Consider the following 26,091-nt stretch of genomic DNA (forward strand, 5'->3'; position numbering starts at 1 on the left):
ATCCATTTTTCTAGAGGCTTATTGTATTACGACTGCCAAATTTCAACTTGTATTTTTCCATTACCGCTTACGCACTATGTATAAAGAAAAGGGCTTTTCCTCAAAATGTGCCCATTCTCTTCAGCCCTAATGAAAGCAATAAAGCGCCGGGTTCTTTTGTAAACCGCCAGCGGGTTTTTTTGTTCTCGAAAGTTTTTTTGCGGTTTTCGCATGAAAGTTATCGCCAAAGGTTAAAAAAATCCTTTTTCATTAGAGCTATAATAAAACTTTCAGCAAACGTTCTTTTTGGACAATTTTGAAGTGCAAAAATAACCATAAATTTGAATTAGCCGGGTTACTGATTCAGACTTATTTGTGGACAATACAAGTACTCTTAGGCGTAATTAAAACAAAACAAAGATATTTTTATTTTAAAAGTACCATAAACTTCGTGGTATGGTAATATAACACACCCCTCATCATTCATCGTATTTGTGTAATACCACTCGAATGCTCCAATTCACAACTACCAGTTCTATAATAACCAATCCCACATTTCTTTAATAAACCTGATGAGGGAATGGTTATTTTGACACTGGCAGTCGTGAAGTAATGTGGTATTACACAAATTAAATGATTAATGAAAAGGATAATGTAACAATACATACAGGTCTCACAGAGACAAAACAATTTTTAACCAGTGAATATGGTCGACTTAACCACTCAACCGTGTAATTTTTACCAAATAAATGAGTTTTCAGATTCATTGTTTATTTTAAAACTGCATCTGTACAATACATATATGATGAACAAAGTTTATTTTTTTTAAATAAATTTAGAAATATCTTTTTGATTTGTACTTTTTTCATATTATAAAATAAAAAAAAACGAATTCCTTAAACATAACAAGGTGAAAAATTGAATTTATTTTATTTTTACAATGAAAACAAGGATTGAAGAGTAATTAATAGATTCGATAATATAAAAAAAGTTTAAACAGATATCAAAATAATAATCATATTTTGAAAAAAAAATTCACCCACAGTTTTTGTTGAGTTTTCAATGGTATTATTTTTTTCAGAATACATCTCAAACCTTCTAAAAAAAGTGTGTTTAACAATTTTAGTTACATGAAAAATGTAGTGAGCATAATGAATAAAAAAAACTTCCATAAACTCGATAATGTTATAATATAAACACTTCATGTGAACAGAGGAACACATAATATGAGTGTGATTACGATGTTAAATCCAGTGGATTCTTAGGATAAGCAAAGTGTTTTGATAATAGTGAAGTAGCAATGAATTTATATAAGACGTAATGGAGAAATTACGGAATGAAACCTCCCTAGTATTTGGGAGGAAACTCTTCCAATTTCCTCACACTTCTCCCCAGTTTCCTGCTTGGATTATTGCCGCGTGTGCGCTGTTCTGTACAGGTAAGATTTTTGCCTATTTCAAAAATAGTATTTGTTATATATATATATATATATATATATATATATATATATATATATATATATATATATATATATATATGTATATAAATATATATATATATATATATATATATATATATATATATATATATATATATATATATATATATATATATATATATATATATATATATATATATATATATATATATATATATATATATATATATATATATATATATATATATATATATATATATATATATATATATATATATATATATATATATATATATATATATATATATATATATATATATATATATATATATATATATATATATATATATATATATATATATATATATATATAATTATATATATATAAATATATAAATATATATATACATATATATATATATATATATATATATATATATAAATATATATATATATATATATATATATATATATATATATATATATATATATATATATATATATATATATATATATATATATATATATATATATATATATATATATATATATATATATATATATATATATATATATATATATATATAAAGGTCCTGGATTCAATTTCCAGGGAGTAGTGATAAATTGTATGATTTCGCACCAAAAAACTGATATTACTCTGGAATTTAAAAAATTAAAGCAATGTCAAGCAACTAAATTTCATAAATCCAAAAAGGATGCCGAGGACATATGTTTGTCAAAATAACTTGATATGGTATCAATAAAAAAATGTGTTTTTAATGATTGGTCGTGAATATTGCCATTGAAAAAATGGAGTATTATGGAAACGTTTTTTAGAACACATATTAAATATTCATTAGCCAATCATTTTCCAATTTAGATGAGGTCAATATCAAACTCGTCCTATTATTTTCAAAGAGGAAGTTTGAGCAATAATACACTAATGTTAACATTGTATAACCATTATTATATTCCAAAATATGCTAAAAACGTGATTCCAAAATATAATTTATATTATATGGACCAAATGACGACGTTAGATCGATCAAAGAACGCAGTAATACGTAGTTTAAACTCAGGAAAGTTAAAAAAAAAAATATAGATCAAACATTTTGAAATATTCAAAGTGTTATTATTAAGTCTTCACTCGTTTGAAATTGATTTTAGCCCTTACAATAAATAAAGTGTAGTTTTAAAAAAAATCACAAAGAAAAGGTAGAAAATAACAACAAGTAACTAAAAATTAGGAAAACATTAAATAAATGTACAATATTACACTGTTCTTCTTCATCTTTTATGAGATGTCAAAAAATAATATGAAATTAAATAAATTATTCGATCTACATGAAACAAATCATATCAAAATGAATTAATATTATTACTGTAAGTATTTCCTCTTCATTTGTGAAATATGTTACAAAACATTAATTCATATAATCGTTTTCTCTCAAATAAATTCGTTAAATTTAATATTTTTTATAATATCGCTCACTCTTTTCAGGAACGTCATAAATAAAAAAAACTTGATTTTTCCGGAGAACGCTTTAAAAGTTTAAAAATATAATAAAATGGTTTAAAATATACATTAAGCCACTTTTTAACTTTTAACTGTGCAACAGATTTTTTAGGTAAAACCTGGATATTTTTTTTCCATGTGAAAAATATTTAGTTTATTTAAAAAAATAATTGAACAATACCTTTTCTTCAAAATGCAAAAACAACAATTTTTTGCCCTGTAGCGGGTAAATATTAAGTTAAAAATAAGGCGCTTTTGCTGGAATATAGTACATTTTCTGGGCATTCCGAAAATATGCACAACTGAAAATTGTCGATTTTTTATTTATGACGTTCTTGAAAGGAGTGAGCGATATGTGTCTCAACATGAGACTGTTAATCACATTTATTGTTTTTATACAAAATAAGATGGAAATCTAAGCATTCCGGGATTTACAATCTGGCATTTGGCTGACTGAGGTGATCACTTTACACAATTGTGAAACGTTCATTCTCTCCATTATTGAACATTCGTATTACATTTTTTTATAAGTTGTTTTTTTGGTCCTGAATTCCTTTCATATACGAGTAGTTATAAAAAAAAAAGCTTGGCTGATAGTGCGCCATAAGTTAAGAAATTTGACAAGTATGTGTAGTTTACTCCAATTGAACAAAGGTGAGATTGATATTAACGATGAAAAGCTGGAAAAAACATTTCAAATTTTGTATACTTCATTTTGACAAGTTAATTATGAGATATTTCATGTTACGAAAATTGAAATATTTTATGTAGGCTGAATAATCTAGTGTCTGATTAAATAATAAATGTGAATTTATTTTAATTTTTTTTTTAAATTTAAAATTCGAAATATAAAAATGTAAGGAAGATTTTGATTGATTACACATTACTTCGTCCAATTAAAATTCTGGCATGCAAAATTTATATGTTACTATTAAGAACAGCAATTTTTCAGCAATTCAGAACTTTTCGGATAAATCATCTGAAAGTCAGAGATTATTTTCGTAAATATTAACGGAAATGAAAACCATTTAGTAAATGTTTAAATTTACAGCTTGAAATAATTATTTATCACTGCTTAATGATTAAGTGCCAAGGGTATTATAAAATCTGAAAGTTTTTCAGAGACAGCGCAGGCTAAAAATAATACCCCTTTTTGTGTGTGGAAAATTGGGTTAAATCTGTTTATTTCTATGGCGGCCCTGGTTTTTAAATCTCGGTTCGGATCGGTATTTTAATTGGTCTGAAATGTTAATGGAAGCAAAAAATGTAATTTATAATATCAAAGAGGTTTGCAAACAGACCGAGGATCATTAAAAGGGAAAAAAACAAACTCCTGCCAAACTTCCGATCAAAATATTTTTTATTTGTATTTCATACAAAATTTTAGCGGAATTTATGTTCACGATAAGTTTTCCTCTCAGGTTTTCATTTTTCCTCAAATTGAAATTTAAAGTAGACTCGACACTTTTTGTCGATGGTTGTTTTAATTTGAATGTATAAAAAACTTCAAAAGATAAAAGAAAAAAAAACTATTGAGTGAAAAAAAATACCAGTTGATTTTGATGCCGAGGTCGTGGTTTACGTAAATTAAATCACGAAAATTCACGTTATTTTTTAAATTTATTTACTCATAACATTTTTTTCTTTCTTGGCGTGATCAGGTATGTAATACTTGAAGTGGATAGGTCAGGAGTCAAAATAATCGTAATAGGAGATGCATAAATGCTGTGGAAGAGGTGAACAATGTTTGCAGAAACAGAGTGGGGTGGCGTTAAATTTTCTTTATGCCTATGTGGCGTGATGGTTAGTTATGTGTTAATTTATGTGTTTGTATATTATTGTTTTTTTTTTTTTCACCGCATTGAATATAATGTATAAACCAGATGAAGCGACATGATGGTTGATTAGTTTTCTGGTTATTTTTTTTACAAAAAGATATGAATATATTTATTTCTGTCATTCCTATACGATTTCATATTCATCGGTCAATATATTTGCTGTAACGTAACTAAAATCTTACGATTCGACTCTTTTGTAATTGGGAATAATGTACGTAATCCCACCCTTCCCACTCCAGGCCGGTCCTCGATGGCACGGCGCCAGACGAACTTCTTTTTACTAATGTCTCTTTGCAAATGGCGGAATATGCATCACTTCAGTTTATTTCCATCATTTGTTTACTTGTTAGCTAAAACATAAATTGTATTAATGCGTTCCTAACGAAATAGTATTTCTGGGAGCTTTCCTGTACTCTTACGTAAGTTACGGCGTGACACAAACGCGTAGGGAGACGTCGCGAATAAATTGAAAATTTCCGGATATAAATAATATTTCAATTTTTTAAAGTAACGGCAATTTTGCAGAAATTTGGCGGAAATTTATGAAAGTAACGGCAATGTCTCCACCGAGACACTCATAGAGGCAAGGGTGAGTGAGGGTATGGTATGTGAGATAAGTATGTCAGAAATAACGAATGCCTTAAAATTAATGAGGAACGGTAAGGCTGTTGGGTATGATAATATTGCTATAGAGTTTGTAAAATGTGGTGGACTGACCACCCTCACATGGATTCACAGACTATTTAACCTGTGTCTTGAGGAAGGATACACACCTCTGGATTGGAGACGGGCAGTAATCATGCCTCTATTCAAGGGAAAGGGATCTCGCGCAGAGTGTGGGAATTATAGGGCGATAAGCCTGCTAAGCTCTGTCGGTAAACTCTATAGTAAGATTATAATTGAAAAAGTTAGAATGGTGACGAAAGAACGGATTTGGGATGTGCAAGGTGCTTTTATGAGTGGAAGAGGTTGCACAGATCAAATTTTTGCACTACGAATGCTGACGGAAAAGTTTTTGGCTAAAAATCAGAAACTCTTCTGTGCTTTCGTGGATTTGCAGAAAGCGTATGATAAGGTTGATAGGATAAAATTATGGAGCGTGCTGGAAAAATATGGAGTAGACAATAAACTTATACAAGCAGTTGCTTCCCTCTACGAGGGCAGCACAGCTAGTATAAGAGTGAATGGGGACATTACATCATGGTTTGCAATATCCAAAGGCGTAAAGCAGGGATGTGTAATGTCACCATGGTTGTTTAATCTCTATATGGACCATTGTATGAAAGAGATTGAAAGTATGGGAGTCGGAGCGAAAATGATGAATATAACTGTTAGTTGCTTGCTGTATGCGGATGACGCCGTACTGCTAGCGAGCAGCGCGGAGGACTTGCAACTAATAGTGTCAAGAATGTACGATGTATGTATGGAAAATGATCTGGCAATGAATGAAGGAAAGTCAAAGGTCATGGTGTTTGAAAGAGAGAAAGATTTGACAGAATGCAAGATTATCGTGCACAATGAATCCCTAGAACAGGTGCAAGAATTTTTATATCTAGGAAGCATGTTCACAAGGGATGGAAAAGTGGATAAGGATATTGAGAGAAGAGTGAATGCAGGGAATAGAATAAATGGTGCTTTTAACAGAGTGATTGGGAATAAGAATATGTCCATGGAAGCCAAGCTAGCGGTTCACAACGGCGTGCTAGTACCGACACTAATGTATGGAAGCGAAACATGGAACTGGCAAAGGAAGGATGAAAGCAGAGTGAATGCTGTTGAAATGCGCTCCCTCAGACGAATGTGTGGAAAATCATTGTATGACAGAATTAAAAACGATGATATAAGAAAGGAATGTAAGGCTGAACGAGGAATAATTGAAAAGATTAGAAAGAGCTCTTTGCGGTGGTATGGACATGTGGAGCGAATGGATAGCGAGAGAATGACTAAGAAAATATATGTGGCGAATGTGAGAGGGAAAACAGAACGTGGACGACCGAAAAAGACTTGGCACGATCAGATCAATCAGAACCTAAAATCTGGCGGTGTCAAAAGTCTGCGTAATCGGAGGGCATGTATGACTAGATGTATGGATGTGAAGGAGGCTAGGAGTGTATGTCAGGACAGAAGAGTGTGGCGTTCCATCCTCTCTGCCTACCCCTGCGGGGAAACGGCGTGATGGTAGTAGTAGTAGTAGTAGTCAATTTTCTCATGACATCAGAATAAATTTTATCTTAAAAATCACACATGACTTTATGTTAACTTCTCTTTTATGTTGAAATTATTATTTTTTAAGTTTCAATTAAATGTGAAATAAAAATGATACCACTATCTGAAACTTTGGCTTATGGTAAAGTTTGGTCGGTACTTTTATGTAGAGTCAAATTTAAAACCTGGACATATTTTGTCGTTTATCCAAACCATCTAAAGACACCTTTCTAAAATTTATTGATAGTGCTTATCTGAGCATATATCATGCAGTACTTCTATACGGAGTTGAATCGAAGACAATCAAGATCAGCACTTTGAACCGATTATAGGCATTTGAAATGTGGCTACATCGTACAATGCTACGCATTCCATGGACCGAAATGGTCAGCAACGCAAATGTACTCCAAAGAACAAGAGCAGAGAGACAGTTGCTGACTGATATCGAGGTCCGGAAGGTGTCCTTTCTGGGGCATGTGCTATTGCACCTTATCATAAAAGGCTAAATAGAGGGTCGACGAAGTGTGGGCAGAAGACAGATCTCCCGGCTCCGGAATATATGAGATTGGATGGAAATCAGGCCGTCAAAGCAATGTTTAGAGCTGTGAGATTGCCCAAGAAAAGGCCGATTGCTCTCAAGTGATAGACGCTAGGGGGGACCTGACATGACAAGTATAGAAAAGATTTTATAAACAGTGTTAATTTTGTGTTAAATAACACTGTCCTCATCATTTATCGTTGACTTTGTATAATACCACTTAAAGTGGTAATACATAAAGTGAACAATAAATGATAAGGAGAGCATTACAATCTTATTTATATCTATATTAGTATTAATTAATCAGAAGAAGAAAAATGCTTATCTCAGCATCTATCATGCATGGTTTTGCTGTATATCGCATTTCGACTGCATTCTCTTGCCAACCTCGTGCGAATTGAAACACGTTTTGATTTACGCAAAATTCAAGTGCTGTATTTATACGCATTGGCGCCAGTAGCTTTGACCAGGGTAATAGCGGTGGTGGTAGTATTAAAAACACGTTTGTACTTTTACGCGTAATCCCGGTCCGACGAACAATTAAATTTACGCGGCCCATTAACCCGTGCCCGCAAATATATTGCTAAAGTTTAACGGTACGACTACACCACTGTGCGACAGGTACAAACAGGATGTAGGATGTGGGCGCCTTTATGCTGAAAGGCATTAAGTGGACAGGTATTATTTTATTCATGGTACCTTTGTCAAACTGAGAAATCTATATAAACAACAATGTAAATTATTGTTTTACCTGGTAAATACAACATTTTCTTAAAATGTATTATGACGCGTGTTTCGGTGCATTTATTTTATTAATAAGTTAGTATAGTTACGAATTTATGTGAATAACTCAACATTTTGAATCAATCAAAATTCATTAAAATGTAAATAATTTTAAACCCATAAACAATATAACAATGACTAAGGTCTCCCTCTATTGTCTGTTTTACCACTGATAAAAAAGAGATTTTTTATAATAAAAATAAGATACAACCTTCAACGTTCCAAAATCACAATTCTTAAATTTAGACTTATTTTACACGCGGTGTTTGAAAATAATGCGGAATGCATCAAAATACGTGTCAAAATAGATTTTAAGAAAATGTGGCACTTATCAAGTAAACCGTAAATTGAAAATGGATAGATATTTCCACGAATTGACTGCAAAATCAATTAATGAAACAGTTAAAAAAAAAATCTCAATAGATGGCGACACCATCTGTTATTTTCATGTATGAAAAGAATGTGAATGTAACAATACTACATAATGTAAATATTTTGATCAAATAATAGTGTATGTCAAAAACATCATAGTTATTTTTAAATTCTTATTAAATTTTGGTAGCTATTAAAATTTAAAAACAAAAGGCGTTCTAAGCCTCTTCAATAGTTGATTCAATTTGTGTACTTATTGTATTTTACGCCCCAATAGAAACGATATTTCCACAAAACCAGTTGAAGGTACCTTTTGGTCCGACTTTGGATCGCAATTATCCCTCTCGTCAGCAATAACCGAATGTCCACCTTTAGCAGAGAGGCTGTATGCTTATTTTCGCTTACCCCACGTCTCGACGTTTTGTTCGCTCACAACTGCGTTGTTTGCTCAAATGAGACAAGGATTCCGTCTGAAGATAAAAATTAATTTGCTAACAAGGGTTAATGGGGAAGGAAAACATTCCAGATAACCTTATCGTAGAAAAATGTAAGAGAATTTTCTCGGGTAAATACGGCATTCGGTAAGGAAGATATAATAATATAATAAGCAAACATTTATGTGAGAAAAGCGGGGTTTTTTTGTAGATTTTTCATACCGTAATAATCTGTAAAGATGCTTTTGTTTTGTATTTACAGACTCCGTTTTCATGTAAGTAGATTTTTTAAGGACGAAAATAAAAATTATTAAATAATTAAAATAAGACTGTGTTTCAAAATCACTATACATATTTTATTATTGCTTATTCTAATGTCTACCGGTTTCGAAGCTAACCGCTTTTTTTTCAAGGCTGATTAATACGATATTAATCAGTCTTTGAAAAGAAGCGGTAAGTTTCGAAACCGGTAGACATTATAATTTACTTTATTACTTATAACCCTTATCCGCACCCAATGGTGCATAGGGCACTGCATCGAATTGACGCAGTGTTATCTTGATCATTACTTACATGAAGGCAAGGTGATCACTCTTGCGCTTCAGGAACCAGTCCAGGGTAATATTAAATAAATATTACAGTGTAAAATCACTAATATTTATTTTCACCCCCCCTGGGAATCGAACCCGGGACCTCCAGCACGGTAGCTAAACACGCTGACCATTACACCACGGAGGCGGACAAAATAATAATATAATATAATTAAGTTGTAATAAAATATTCATAGTGATTTTAAAACCCAGATATATTTTAATTATAAAATGGAAAAACACAAAGTCATTGCTTCAAATATAAATTGTATTAAAATAAAATGATTTTAAAAAAAAAAGTTGTGCTACTCAAATAAGAGGGATTTTTTCCTATTACCTTACTTAAATTAGGATTGAACATATTCAGTAAACAGTTTTTTTAATGGTTGCCACAGAATGTAAAAACACCCTTAATTATTATTAGTGACAGTTTACATCGTAAGCATTACCAATGTTGGCTATCCACGAAGTTATTGGTGAATTGAGAGAAATTATTAATTCATCGACATGATTGATGTTGTAATATCGTCCTTAATTACACGTTTCACTGTTACATTAAAACATACATTTATGTTTATATCTACTGTATTAACTTGTCTTTTTATTTTCGTTCATACTAGTGTATATAAATTAAGTTTAGCTCAAATTATTATATTCTCAATATTATTAATATTTAAAGCATTTACTTTGTGGTTAGTCATTTTTACTTATTTATTTTTTTACAAAAATGTTAATAAAATTAGTATATAAGCACTCACCGAGATTTTTACGTCTACCGGTTTCGAGACGTACCCGTCTCTTCGTCAGGACAATCACTAACACAGCATGCAAACAATACTACCCTTCACCACCATAGCACCATTTACACACTCAAAACTACACAAAATATCTAACACATGCGATTTTTGGTCGACCCGAAGACCAACATGCACTATAGTTTTCAATACAGACATGCGTTACGAGCCGAGGTTAAACGTATATTAGGAATTAGTGATTGTCCTGACGAAGAGATGGGTACGTCTCGAAACCGGTAGACGTAAAAATCTCGGTGAGTGGTTATATACTAATTTTATTAACATTTTTGTAAAAAAATAAATAAGTCAAATTATTATTTTCACTTTTTCAACATCAGATGGTTGATGTCTTTAGTATCTTTTAGTAGGTACATTTTGTTGTTTAATTTTTTTAAACAAGATAAATATATCTACTGTTTTTTTTAATTTTTGTTTTTGTTAATAAGTATTTGTTAATTATTGTTTTCTTTTCCTTGTTCAGATTTTATTTGAATCACATAGTACAATTACGATAGTAAACCAATTAATGCGGAGTTCATCGGGAATTTAATTTGATAATTTTTAATTTTGTTTATTTATAAAAAAAACTAACTCAGGTAGGCAAAAAGAAAAGAAGACCATACTCTACTTTTGCAAACAATATTCACCTCTTCCACATTTATGTATCTCCTTATACCGATTATAATCACTTTCTCCCACTTTTATCTGACTTTTACTTTCAAATATTTGAATTTATTTAGTTTGCAAAGTTTTCCTTTTTAGCTTCTAATTATAATGATAATTTGTTTCATTGTTCTTTTTCACTCATAACAATTTTTTTAAATGTTATTTTTATAAAATGATACCATATTCATCGCATTTTTTAAGATTATAACTGCAAGTATACCGTAGAAAATATGTGTGTATTCTTATTCATATGTTAAAAACTCAAGATTTATTCACGTTCTTTGTCATATATGTTTGATTCAGGTATTATTTGTCATAAGAATATGTATAATACACCATTCTGTTCTAAAATAAAACATTTCCTTTAGTGTCTGCTGTCATAATTTATGGTATATTCGGAAAATCACAAAGCAAAGAAATCGATAAAAGTATAATTCTCTTTGGAACTACACAAAGTTAAAAGTTAAAACGTAACATGTATCCATTCGTTGCCAAATATCGGTTTGTTTCGCGTTTTATCTCTGGTTTCATTTACTAACGTAAGAAAAGATGATAGACGCCACGATATCTTTCGAAAAATTGGCACGCTCGCAAACAGTAAAATCAAACAAGAATTGAGAAAACATTAATCTGTCCGAAGATTCGATCATTGACAAGAATTTTACTTTTGTATGGCGATGCGACAAAGTAAGCTCATTTATATTTTGTATTTGAACATTTTTACTCAACAACTCTTTTGAACAACTCAAGATCAGCACTTTGAACCAGTAAGAGGCGTTCAAAATGTGGCTACATCGTAGAATGTTACGTACTCCATGGACCGATATGGTCAGCAACGCAAATGTGCTCCAAAGAGCAAGAGTAGGGAGACAGTTGCTGACTGATATCAAGATCTGGAAGGTGTCCTATCAGGTTCGTGTGCTTGGAAGAAACAAGTACGAGCTTTTTCTCCTTGTCATAAAAGGCAAAATAGAAGGTCGATGAGGCGTTGGCAGAAGACAGATTTCCTGGTTCTAGAATATATGAGATTGGACGGGGAACAGAACCTTTGAGACGGTATTTAGAGTTGCCCAAAACAAGGACAATTACTCTCAATTGATAGTAAAATGTGAGTTTTCATCGTCGTATATTTTACGATAGTCCTGTATTGAAATACGTTTAAACAAATCCCGTAGTATAGAGTTAAACGGCTATATAAGGATCAAACTGTTACTAGAATCACTGGTTCATTTTTGGTTGGTTCAAACATATAATTTCTTATCAGTAATCTCATCAATGTACACATTTATTATTATTTTTTGAGTGATGCTATTAATGACATCAATATATGAATTTAAATACTTGAAATCGGTCCGATCAGAAGTCGAAATAATCGGGGGGTATGTATGAGGAGATAAATGAACGTGGAAGGGGCGAAAAATGTTTGCAAAGATAGATTGGTGTGGCGTTCTATTCTCTCAGCCTTACCATGTGAAAGCGGCGTGATGGTAAGTTCGTTAGTTAATATTTTAATTTAAAAGGAGTGTTATTGTTACACCGACATAAATAAACGCCTGCCATTTTGTATACGCTTTTTACGGGTTATTTTCGATTGGGTTTGAACGGGTTATTTTCTAATATTAGGCATGTACAATGTACGCATAAAAATAAACTATGTTTATTTTAATTTCATAATATCCAAAGTTATATTTGAAAGGGAAAGTTATAATAAACTCATTCTGGAACCTGTTTCGTGATACGAAATTAGTTTATTTTCGTAAAATTCATGCTGTGTTTACTCAGCCCCCAAATGAACTATTAAAAGCGGTGAATGGCTGAAGAGGTACGCGTATAAGGGTAGCTAATGTATGCAAATCGAAAAAGCCAGAAATGTAAATCGTATTAATTTAATTACTTTTTAAACTGAACGTTTCCCCTATGTTTGTTTTGGAACACCCTTCACGAGGATTTTTGTTGAAACTTCAATGTTTGTCGGGAAAGATTGGTTAATTTTCAAACACACAGCTTGTAATCCGTCTGCATAATTACTCGAAAATGGGATTAGGGTTGTGGTATTCAGTTTAAACTATTGTACGAGTTTAACTAAAGTATAAAGTACGTTTTCACCATCATTGCTACATTGCTTACAAGTTCTCTGTTTTATCAAGATGTCTTTATGATTTACACTCAGCTATTAAGACCGATAAACAATTCGGAACACAATGAAAACATTACTTTTATGTACGCAATAGTGTATGTACAAATTATTGCAATTAATTTACTATTGACGCCATTAGTTGAGTAATTTGTGAAGTTTACTCTGTATGAGCAAAGGTGAGATCAATTCTGAATAAGTTCACATGTAGTTTTAGGATACAGAACCTGGAATAATATAATTTTTTTTGCATACTTCTATTTGACAAATTAATTATTAACAATTTATTGTAATAACAATACCCACATTTCAAAGAAATCCTAGACCATTGCATATATACAAGTATAAAATTAATGGATGTTCAATAGTGGTCAGCACGATGGGCTTTACAGAAGTACACAAAATAATCACTTTAGTCAGTCAAATAACAGATCTCAGGTTCAGCCAGCCAAATACTCAGATTTCCGTTTTCTTTCATGTGAAAACGGTAGATGTTGCATCTTAAGCTGAAATATCTATAATATTTATATATCGTCCGAATGATAAAAAACAGATTAACTAATCCTATGAATGAATACATAATAATGAATAGTTAATATTTTCATATTATTTTTTGACATCTCTGTGAGCATTTTGTGAGCAAGTATTTGGACACACTCAAAATGTTATAAAGGTAATATTTGTTACATCGTTTAAAATTTTTTAAACTATAAATTGTTAAAATTAGCAAATATGTGTTAAGATGATTTTGGCATGCGAATCAAATAGGTGAAGAAAGAACAGTATAACAAATTCTTGTCACGATCAAGTACTTCAAATATTTCACAGTGGTCAGGTCAGGAGTCAGAATAATCGGCAGGTACTTACGTATGAAGAGACATGAATATGGAAAAGACGAAAATTGTTTATAAAGACTGATTGGTGTGGCGCTCTATTCTTTCTGCTTATCTCTTTGGGAAAACTGTGTCATTATTAGTAAGTTAGTTAGTGTGATGAATTATTTCAATAGTTTTGAGGAAAACTTAATATTTTACGATGTTTACTGAAATAAATATTTATTTTCAACCCTGTCGTAAGAGCAATGAAAGTGATTAGGGAGCCCACCCTTCCTGTTAGGCATCGCCGCTTATAGAATCACCCTCGTTATAACAAGATAATTTGGACTGCGGTTGCCATAGGTGTCAAGGGGTGGAATCACTTTATAATATAATGAGACCACTTTATACATTATTATAGCCGGGTCGTCCGATCTTCAGCCTTTCACGGTGTGGTGATCTATTTTCTCTGCTTACCCGTGCAGGCAAAAACCTCTCTGACAAAAACCAAGTGTCGTCTCTTTAACGCCTGCATCTTAACAGTGCTGCTGTACGGGCATCTCACCAAAGCTCAGAGCAAGAAACTAGCAAGTTTTGAATATAGGTGCCTGGGGCGAATACTGGGTGTAGAGTGGTGTGACTTCGTCAGGAATGACGATGTGAGAAGAAGAACCCAACAGCCCCTCATACTAAAAGTCGTGAAGAGAAGGTAGACATGGTTGGGACATGTCCTTAGAATACCACCTGAGAGAATTAACCCCCCATGTCTCTTCTTCCAACCCCGAGGCTTCCGGCGCCCCAGAAAGCCGCTGACGACAGTTCACCGACTATACTCACCGGAACTTCGAGACACCGGACTGACCTGGGAGGAAGTCAAGGAGATGGCGCGTGACAGAGTGACTTGGAGACGTCTCATGTTGGTCATATGCTCCACCTAGGGAGCGAACATAGAAAAAAAAAGAAAAAGACCCGTGGAGGGAAATATAGTGATGGTTATCCAGTTAGTTAGTTTTAATATCAAATATAAGTTTTTTTTTAATTTAATACCGTTATGTTTATTTTCCATTCAAAATAATAACGCAAATAGTTTAGCAAGACCGTACAAATATTTCGTTTTTATTTTGCATTTAATTAAAATAAAAAGTCGTTGCTTCATACGTTACCAAATTACCATGGTCACGATTATAATCAAAACGCCACCAAATTTTTGGTGGCTGAAGAGAAATTGGGGTATAAACCCTACTGAGGAATGAGATTACGTGTGTTAAATATGTAAAGTTCTAGGCGTAGCCCTTAATGACGATATTAGCATGCACAGTGAGGGGAGACACGTTGACAAGCCAAAATATTTAGAAAAAATAAACTACAAACTTGCAATTAAAATAAATTAAACAATTTGAATAATTAATTAAAAAAATTGTATCCACTTTTTTTTGACAACATTTATTTCAATCATCAACATTTATCAACATTTATTTAATATATTGTTAATAATAATAAAAAAAAACCCTTATCCGCACCCCAATGGTGCATAGGGCACTGCGTCATATAAACGCAGTGTTATCTTGATCGTTTACACATGAAGGAAAGGTGATCAGCCCTCCGCTTCAGGTACCAGTCCAGGGTAATCTTGAATAAATATGACAGTGAAAAAATCACTTATATTTATTTTACCCCCCTTGGGAATCGAACCCGGGACCTCCAGAACGGTAGCCGAGCGTGCTGACCATTGCACTACGGAGGCGGATATATTGTTATCCTCCTTAAAATCTGTACTTTCTCAGCATTTCTTCTTCATGTTATAATGGATAAATTTAAACGTTGTGTTTCGCTCTCTCTCTCGCTGCTCGCCGATAGTGTTTGAAGGAGACGTGTATTTACCAGTGCTTACTACTTGTTGTTTTATTATGATTTCATGTTATAAGACTATTTGTTATAAGACTTTTTGATTCTCTATTAGTGTATTCATAAGTGTATTTTTATTTTTATATTAGATACTGTATATATGTATAATATGTATTATCTTAAAGGCTTCAGCCGTTCAATAAATAAATAAATAACTAAATAGAAATGGGTATTTACAGTGCTTACAACTTGTCATGGGCTAGTTTGTGTGATCACTTCACCCTCTACCAATAATTGACAACCACAGTACTATTTTTTTTGCATAAAACATAAATAATGCTACATGCATAAAAAAACTTATTAACCATCACTCCCCTTTCCGCAGGGATAGGCAGAGTGTTGAACCGGATCAATCAGTCTTTGCAAACAATCCTCACTCCTTCCATATTGATACATCTCTTCATACATACTCGCCGATAATAACCTGATCACTTTCAAGTATTTGAAAAACTTGGTCATACCAAGTTTATCTTGGTTTACTCTGCTTTTGTTACCAACTAATTCGCCTAATATATTTTTTTACTGTTCTTTCTTTACTCACTCGATTTACGTGCTCAAACAATCTCATCACACCTTACTTAATTTTATCGACAATGCTCATCTCAGCCTTGCATTCCTACCTTATGTCGCAATTGGAAAATCTATTACATGTCGTTTTGTCCCACATTTGTTTTAGAGAACGCATTTCTACTGCATTCAGTTTACTTTATTCCTTCTTTCGCCAACTTTTTGCTTAACTTCTATCCATGAGGATTGTGTTTTTTCTTTTCTTGTATGTGCGTGTATAAATGTCATTCTGGATGTGTATATGTTAATCAAGATATATTAAAAAAGCGTTTTAAAAGAATATCATCGTCAAGATAAATAAAATAATTTGGTGGGTCTTCGAAAAAAAACTCATTCATAATATTGTATATTTATGAATGTGTGTATATACGTTTATATTTTTAGTAAATAAATTAAAAAAAAAAATTGTATTTTAACAAAAATATAGGAGTTAATAAATAATATATATTTATAAACACTTCATGATTTGAATGAAAATAATGAAACAAAGAAATAAAATGATAAAGCAGAAATGTATTAAAAAACTAACTAATCTCTCAATAAATACTCCTCTTTAGTATCAAATCAAACAATTAAGCGATATTAAATACTTATATTCTGAAATGTTCGATGTTTGCCATTTACCATAACTAGAGTGAACTTTGACTTAAGAAATTTAGGGAATGTCTTTTGGGAAAAATTTTCATAGACATTATAAACCTTGAATAAATTGGATATTCTGTACAAAAAACTATGATTTATTATAATGTTAAAACACCGATAATAATGGTGTCATTAAAATCTCAAACACGTTCGCCTTGTTAAATATTATTCAGAATATTAATCATTACGATAGACGTTGTGTTATTTGTAGAAAAAGTCTAGAGCTAACAGGCGATGATTTTACGATATTATAGTTATTAAATTGTCAAGAGCTAACGAGCTTCGTAATGAAAGATTACTGCAAAAGCACGCGATGAAAGGTTCTCCTAGTTATTAAAAATATGAAGAAATTGGCTTGTTAAACTTAACAAGTATGACAAACTAAAAGTGTTTTAAAAAATATACTAAACCACCTTATTTTATAAGAAATAAGAAGTGTCAGACGATTTTTGAAAAATGACGGTCTTTTTACGTTTTTACGTAAAAATTTTTTTTTTCAAAGTGTCGTAACTTGATATGAAACATGTATGTATATGGAAGTCTGAGAATTCCAGGGTTTATGACCTTTCAGACTTTTCACAGCTAATAAATATAGCATAAAAATGAAATCTATCTTATTTTTTTTGAAAATTATAATAAGCGTATATTATAATTAAAATGTAACCTTGTTTTAAAATCATTATAAATATTTTATTATAACTTTTTATCAAGACTGATTCCGACCGCTTCTTTATCAAGACTTAATACTAGTATTTATCAACCTTGATAAAGAAACGGGTAGCTTCGAAGACGGTAGAGATTATAATTATGTAAAAGTAACATATTTATAGTGATTTTAAAACAAGGTTACATTTTAATTATACAATGAAAACTCACAAAGTTAGTGCTTGAAATATAAAATCTATAAGTTTTCTTTTTATATTTTTTTCGAAAGATTCCCCGTTCTTACAATGGAACGGCGAATTGTTAGTTTATTTTTATTATATATTACTCGAAATATAATTTATGCACGTCCGATAACATTGCTGTGTGTTTTCACTTTCATCTGACAGAATGACAAATCACAACAGTGCAACCGAACCGTGGAATTACCATATCTGTGACCTTTTTTCTTCCCTACGTTGACATTTCTACAAAAAAAACGTAAATAAAAAATAAAGTCTCCCGTAGCATATATTATGGAATCGCTTGATCCTGCAACATTCCGGATATAATATGGTTCATGAGTTTTATGAAGTGCATTATGAGAATTTCATGTTGTGTTTCAGGCTTTTTGTTTTGTTTTCAGCAGGGAATACGTATATGTGGTATTATTATTCCTGAAAATACATGTTTGTAATGTATGACCTATGGGGTGGGTGAACCATATTAGTTCAAGCAATCAGAGTGTGGTGGGGCTTTTAATGTTATAAATTTTAGTGGGACCCATAAGTCAACAATTTACTTATAACTTTCTTTAAAATGGACAATGCTGTAAACTTTTAATTCATTATAAAATGGAGTAGATGCATTTAGGGTTTATATAAGAAAGTTTGAATCGATTGAAAAATATTATTTCATACAAAATATATTTTTTATATAAAACAAAGCAAACAGTTTAATATTATGATAACGTCACAAAAAAACGATGATATAAATAAAAAAGTATGTTTATGAAAAGTCACAAAATTAGTGTGTCAAATATTGATTAATTTATATCATAAGTTAGTCGCTGATAAAATCATTGATATTATAAATTAATAAAAACTTTATGTTACATATTAATTTTAACACTCAACTTGAATTTGGTTTAAAAATTATATTTTTAAATTTTGTTTATGTTTTGTCATTTATGTATATTTACATATATAAAAACAAATTACAAAAAAACCTCACTGGGTCTACACGTTATATTTTACAATACTTATTTATTAAATAATATGAATTAAAATTTTTAATGATGTCGAGCTACGAAGACAAATATGCTTTGGCTGAATGATGCCGTCTATTTTAGATCTACCCACCTCCGTTATCCATTTATGAAGAGCTCTTTTATATTTAGTTACGCGCTAGGCTATCATGCTGGAGGTCCCGGGTTCGATTCCCAAGAGGGTCAAAATATATATGAGTGATTTTTTTTGTCGAATATTCATTTAATATGACCCTGGACTGGTAGCTAAAGCAGAAGGCTGATCACCTTTTCTTCGTGTATTAAAACGATCAAGATAAAACTGCTTCTCTACTATGCAGTGCCTTATGCACTATTGGGTGCGGTTAAGGGTTAGAATGAATTACGGATAATCAAAGCATATACAGTGTATTTTGAAATACGTATGGGTGGCTATTTCTCAAAATTATATATTTTTTTCATTTAAACGTTGTTGTTTTACTAACCATTGATTGTTAGGAGAAAGAGGTTGTTAAGAGAAGGAGGTACCTATTGTCTTGGTTTTGGTAATTCTGATTCAGATAGTATAGTTGGAAAACATAAGCAACGTAAAATAAAGAAGTTTTTGAGCGTCCACTATCACAAATAAGTAAAATATATCAATGCTTTTAGATAAAATTATACAAAAAATGTATTTAATTATCGAAAATATTGTTGTATTAAGCTACGAAAATACGTTTTGAAGAAGAATATCACACAGATATAAGTAGATATTTCGTCCTGCTGTAAATTCTGCACTCGATGTAAAATAATACGGAATTTTATTTTATGTAGGAAGATTGATTTTATATTCAGTTCACGCATCAATAAACACGTTTTTTTCTTAGCAAAGAGATATATAAAACATTTTTTCGTTACATAAGTTCGGCACATTCGAAGGCTTGTCCTTCCCTAGGGATCCCAAATCAATTTATATTTTGAAAGATATCATCATAAGCCATAATATGTTGGACATCGGGATACCCTAGAGGTGAAGCGAGAATAAATAGGCCATAGAAAGTTGGCAGGCCACAAAAGTGCGGGAAGGCGCGTGATGTCTCGTTATGTCATATTTAGTTCCCCGTCCGGCCGCCAGGGGCGCGACGGCCGCCATTTTGTGTTTATGTTTCTTTTGGCGGGAGTAACACATCAATCAACTCGTTTTATCTGGATGGCAAGCAGACAGGCCATATAATCGGGCCTTTGCGGTGCAAAACAAAAACTGGAAACTAACGACCGTGATGGCTCGATTCGCAGAGGCGTTTGCGACATTTAGAGGACTTTATTAAAGAGAAGCGAGATCGCCCCTTTAATTCTGTTAAATGACAGTTTTATTCACTTAATATAGATATCTACTGACTTCGAGTTTCGAAGTTTGGACTTATACAGAGTTGGGAATATCGGTACCTACCTACCTTACGACTTTAGGCTGCTCTACACATTCTAACAAGATTGGTCCAAGAGGGTTGAGCGTTTATTTTACGACTTAACCACGTTGATATACACCTGGGATCACGATCCATGAAATGGCCATATATTACCTTACGATGTAAACAATACGTAATCTTATGTTCGCTTACATCAGTACGCTCAATTACGAGAGGGTGCGGTTACTATGCGATTATTTCCAGGGTTTAAATTTCTCAGGTCAGAAGTCGAAATAATCGGCGGGTATGTATGAAAAGATGCATGAATGTTGAAGAGTCAAAGATTGTTTGTGTCAGATTGGTGTAGGGCTCTTTTCTCTCTGCTTACTCTTGAAGCGTATGTTTTAAAAAAAGTGATTTATTACAAAACAAATAATATAAATGTTACCTTTAAAATACATACGAATGTAAAATTTCAATTATTTTATTCTTAAAAATATCGTCTCTGGCCAGCAAATTTGTAATTTTATGTATTTATTTATAAAATACAACTTCATACTTTATGTGGTTAGCAAATTGTGCTCAATTTTCACCAACATTTTCTATTGATTTAGATATTTTCCTTATATATATATATATATATATATATATATATATATATATATATATATATATATATATATATATATATATATATATATATATATATATATATATATATATATATATATATATATATATATATATATATATATATATATATATATATAAATATATATATCTATATATATATATATATATATATATATATATATATATATATATATATATATATATATATATATATATATATATATATATATATATATATATATTTATATATACGGCTCTTAAAAGAATTGTAAAGGTCATGAGATCGAATTTCATCCTTTTCATGTGTTTATAAAAATATATTGGGGTTGAATATAAGTCGACGGAACACAAAGAGAAATCTGAATTCAGTAAACGGGAGACAGTCCTTTGCGACTCTCACTCATATTACATCGTCCCGGGTAGGTTTTATGAAGGCCTTCCGTGTTTTACGAGTATTTTGTCGGGCGCCGTAAAAACCCTAAAAAAGGCCCGGAGCAGTGACGCGGACCGCAACGCCAAGCGACAGTCGTCCGACTCTTTTTACTGCGGTGGCTGATAATTCGGCCCTGTGGACGTGACAGGGAAACGCAAGCAAACCTACTGCATACAAATTAATCAAAATCACCCCTGCCTTACACACTCGCCCATAAACATTTCACACGTGCGATGAATATTGGAAGACTATCCTTCTGTTCTATTCCCCAGCGAATGTGTTGTATGGCGGAAGGCGTTCTACTTTCTTCTGATTGTGAGGCTCTTTCATTTCAAGGGCCTGTGTTATTTTGGATAGAGGATTCAATTGATGATTATTTTTATTCTGGATTCGAATGACAGCCACCGTGGCGTCGTTGGGTCGACGCTCGTCTGCGAAACTGGCGTCACGGGTTCGATTCCCGCCAATTGCAAGGTGAATTTAAAAATATTTATTATCAATTTTTCTGGGTGTTTGTGATGTATTTTTCACATTTACATACCTTCCCTATCTATACTTTCCTCCCTCTTAAAGAAGGAACTTTGCGGGTTGTTACCTACTTTAAATAAAATAAATAAAAAGCCAATTAAGATGGCTGAACTTTGTCAACAGTAGAAAATATCGTGATTATCGTGTTTTTTTTTACGTGAAACTTCTAAAGCAGCGATTTGATAGTCGATAGTTGGACACGAATGGTGACTAAAATATTAATTCCTTTTGTAAATACCGCTATTTCTTAAAATCTACCATGACACGCGTTTCAGTGCATTCTGCGTGATGCAAAAAATTAAATGCAAAATAAAAATGCAAAAAATAAGTGTTACAATACACAGAAAAAGTGGTATTTATCAAGTGTCAATAAATACGGGCCGTTGGTTGATATTTTGAGTACACCAATAAACATCCTTTAGTCGAAATTTGCTGAGCACTTTTTGGATCTCTTGGTATGAATTTTATTTCGATTATTAGCTTCCCTAATTCGTACCAATTTTTTAACCAAGTTTTTCACATGTTTTATTAATTATACTTATCTTTTCGTTTTTCATTATTGTTATTTTTACTTCACATAATTTCTTTTTATTTTCTATGTAATCTATCTTAATTTCTATTTTCTATGTTATTTATGTATTAATTTTAAATCTAACAAAGATTTTTCGAGTCTACTAAGATGTATTTTACTAACGAAAACTCATAAAAAATTAATATTGTGACAATTGTTTCGCCTAGTTAGGTATTATCAAACGAATGTTAATTTCAATGTTATTTTTGTAAAAGGTAGTAATGTCGTAAATAAATAAATAAATAAAGTGATTTTTATATTAAAAACGCTCAAAATTAATTTGAAGATGCTCAGTCTGTGTCCAATTTGAATAAAATATGTACTTATTCAATACAAGACCCCGAAAGTGGTTTCCTTGGTTTACTAATACAAAGGTTGAAAGGTAACAAAACGAGTATACTTGCTGTGAAATTCTATGAATGAAGAATTTCTAGATGTTATTATTCGGAGCGAGGCTATAGAAAATATTCGCTTACCTGACAGCTTCCGTCATCAAATGACAGGGAATTTATAACGTGAGGATGAATAATGAATAATGCTTCTTTTCACTTTATTCTTTTAAACTAGAATTCTACCTGGGAGTTGGTAAATTCGCAAAACGTGATATGTACCTCCCAATAAACGAAACAATATATTTTCATTTCGATATCGCTTTTTTTCGGCGCACCAAGAAACGTAGATGAGAATAAATTTGAATTAATATCACCGATATATCATATTTAAAAGCATAAAGAGATTTTTTCGTTCGTACTTTTTTGTTTCCTCAAAATACATGTGTGCATTAGCATTTTTAATGATTTGAGATTCTTGGAAATAATACAACATCGATTTTTAAATATGATATACAATTATTCAAATATGTATTTTGAAGAATATTGTACGAAGTGTTTTGATGTTTTAAAATAATCTTTTAACTGTGTTGATTATTTGAACTTTTTTATGTTTTGTGCTGAAACAAAAAACAACAACCCTGCAGCTTTTTTGAAAAACTAACACAACTATTACACCTGTTCGCTGTAGGGGAAGGCAGAGAGAATAGAACGCAACATTAATCTGTTGTAACAATCTCGCCAGTTACACATACCCGCATCACCACATACATACCAGCAGATTATTCCAAATCCTGGCCACTTTCAAGTACTATAATTACTTAGAATTACTACATTTTCTTCAGTTTTTCTGTTATTATTCTACTACATTCGCTCCATAAATTTATTTTACTGTTCTTTCTTCACTCATTTGTTTCACATGTCCAAATCATCTCAACACACCTTTCTAATTTATGTCAACATTACATCATTTTATTTTATCATTCGAGCATCTATCCGTTTTGCTGCACTTTCGTGTGAGACATCGCATTTTATTTGGATTGACTCATATTTTTTTCTCGTTACTTAGCATTTGATGAAAACATCTGTAGTTTTCGAAACTAGTTATCTGAAATAAAATTCAATTATTGGTCTAATACAAGTGTTCAATTTTTAATAATTGATACTTAAACATTTGTTAATATTTGAATGTTTATCAATACACAATTTATTTGAATAAACTGATTATGCCCCAAATACCGCTTTATTCAGATGTAAATACTGCATCATCTGATGCACGTTACGTTCTGGAGGCGGGATATTTCATCATTTGGCAGCGGATGAATGATAACCCTCTCCCTGAAGACGTGTTCCGAGCGACAAGCAAACCGAACGGATGACATTTGAATTGCTAATGTCCCGAGGGTCGCGATGCAACTGGCTGACTAAGCGTAACAGCCTGCGACCTTCTGGTATCTTACGATACCCTGGTAGACTAATAAAGTCATTCTGCAATGTAAATATTATTAAATATTTATTTAATTAATTTTGGCATTTACTCTTATTTCATTATTACACCCGGCCTAACGATGCTGTGACTTAGTCAAGTTTGATGAAAAAGAAAGAAAAGTGAAAACACACATTTTTTTAAATGATTTATTTTACAATGTTCGTGGGTACTTAAACAATATTTTAGCAGCTATCAAAAAGCACGTTTATCGCCAAAAGTAATAATTATTTTTGCGAAACACATTGTCGATGTTTAGTATTGCATTACGTTTACCAGATGGCGCTGCCATTGTTGTCAAAAAATATTTTTTTTAAATGTTTTTTTTTACTTATCACAGGTGTTTTTACAGGTATTTATAAAAAAGCGCTTATTCAAATGCAACTTTATGTTAAGACTTCAAAGTTATTGGCAAATAATTTAAGAGAATTTAAGATATTGAACAAATGAACATCAATATTATTATTAATTTTAGATGTGACATGAATAAGAACAATCATGTCCTTCTGTCCTTTTATGAAAATATACCGTATCAATTCGTGTAAATCTCGAAGCAAATTTTTATTCTCATCTGAAAATTATCGTGGAAGTTCTTTTGTTTTATTTGTATTATTATTTTTAAAAGTTTTTTTTTTACAAAACATGAATGATGGAAAATATGGATAAAATTTTGTTATTATTATTTCGGAATTGACTTTGTGGAATGACATGCTGATTATTACAAAAAATAAACACATATAATACCACTTATTGAGTTTTATTTTATGTGTGTAATGAAATAAAACTCAATAATTGATATTATACAAGTGTTTAATTATTAAAATAATGAATAAAATTGTTCAATATAACAAATTTTTAGGTGAATAATTGTGGATAAATACAAAATATTAATTCAAAAGATAATTTATCTTTATAAATCGTATAAACTGTGAAGCAAATTTTTATTTTAACCTGAAAATGGACGTGAAATTCCTTCGTTTTATTTGAAAGCATGTAAAAACCTACTTGAAATTCTCGGTGAAATACTTCATCACTCGGAAACCTACAAGTTGGTATAACTTTGAGTTATTTAGTTGGTAATGAATAATGTTAATTTCGGTTTGACGGCATGACAATACCCTTGTCAAGCGGCCTCAGGACCATTAAAACTTTCGGTACAACTAAAGCCTTTATTTGATTAAAACAAATTATTAGTGATTTCACAAAATGGAGTGATTACAATGGTTAGAAAACCTGGAAGGTTTTAAAATGTAAATTGAAAGCTTTTGTTTGGATTTAATTAGTATTGAATATGTTATGTAAGTATTTTTTCGATGAATGATTGAGAAACAGTATATTTTTACTGCTCAAAATAAAAATAGAATTAAACTCAATGAAAATGGATAATAAAACACACTTTAGACAAAACAGCAATGTTCGCGGCTGGACGCAGTGGACGAAAAAGTGAACGGGTAGTTTTATCTAATAACCATACAATTTTACAATCTCATCTTACAATTTGATCTGAAAATGCGATGAAGACATTTATTTTTTGCCAATTTAAAAAAAAACTTACAATTTGAGTTGCAAACTAACTAAATTTTTCAATATTTTTCAATTTTATTCAAGTGTAAGGCGTCCTA

At 31.3% G+C, this 26,091-nt stretch overlaps 1 protein-coding gene across 2 annotated transcripts in view; it reads left to right on the forward strand.

Annotated features, from left to right (window-relative positions):
* The first annotated feature begins 1,073 nt into the window (after nt 1-1,073).
* Nucleotides 1,074-26,091, forward strand: part of LOC148307968 (zwei Ig domain protein zig-8-like) — a 76,212-nt gene continuing 51,194 nt past the window's right edge. For both annotated transcript variants that reach the window (XM_088262538.1, XM_088262539.1), the window contains exon 1: nt 1,074-1,417. In XM_088262538.1, the coding sequence (XP_088118664.1) occupies nt 1,300-1,417 (118 nt within the window). In that variant the 5' untranslated portion in view covers nt 1,074-1,299. The remainder of the gene's footprint in view (nt 1,418-26,091) is intronic.

Source organism: Brachycentrus maculatus, unplaced genomic scaffold (genome assembly GCF_059751285.1).
Source record: "Brachycentrus maculatus isolate JH-2025_06_01 unplaced genomic scaffold, ASM5975128v1 h1tg000181l, whole genome shotgun sequence".
In the NCBI taxonomy this organism is placed as follows: domain Eukaryota; kingdom Metazoa; phylum Arthropoda; class Insecta; order Trichoptera; family Brachycentridae; genus Brachycentrus; species Brachycentrus maculatus.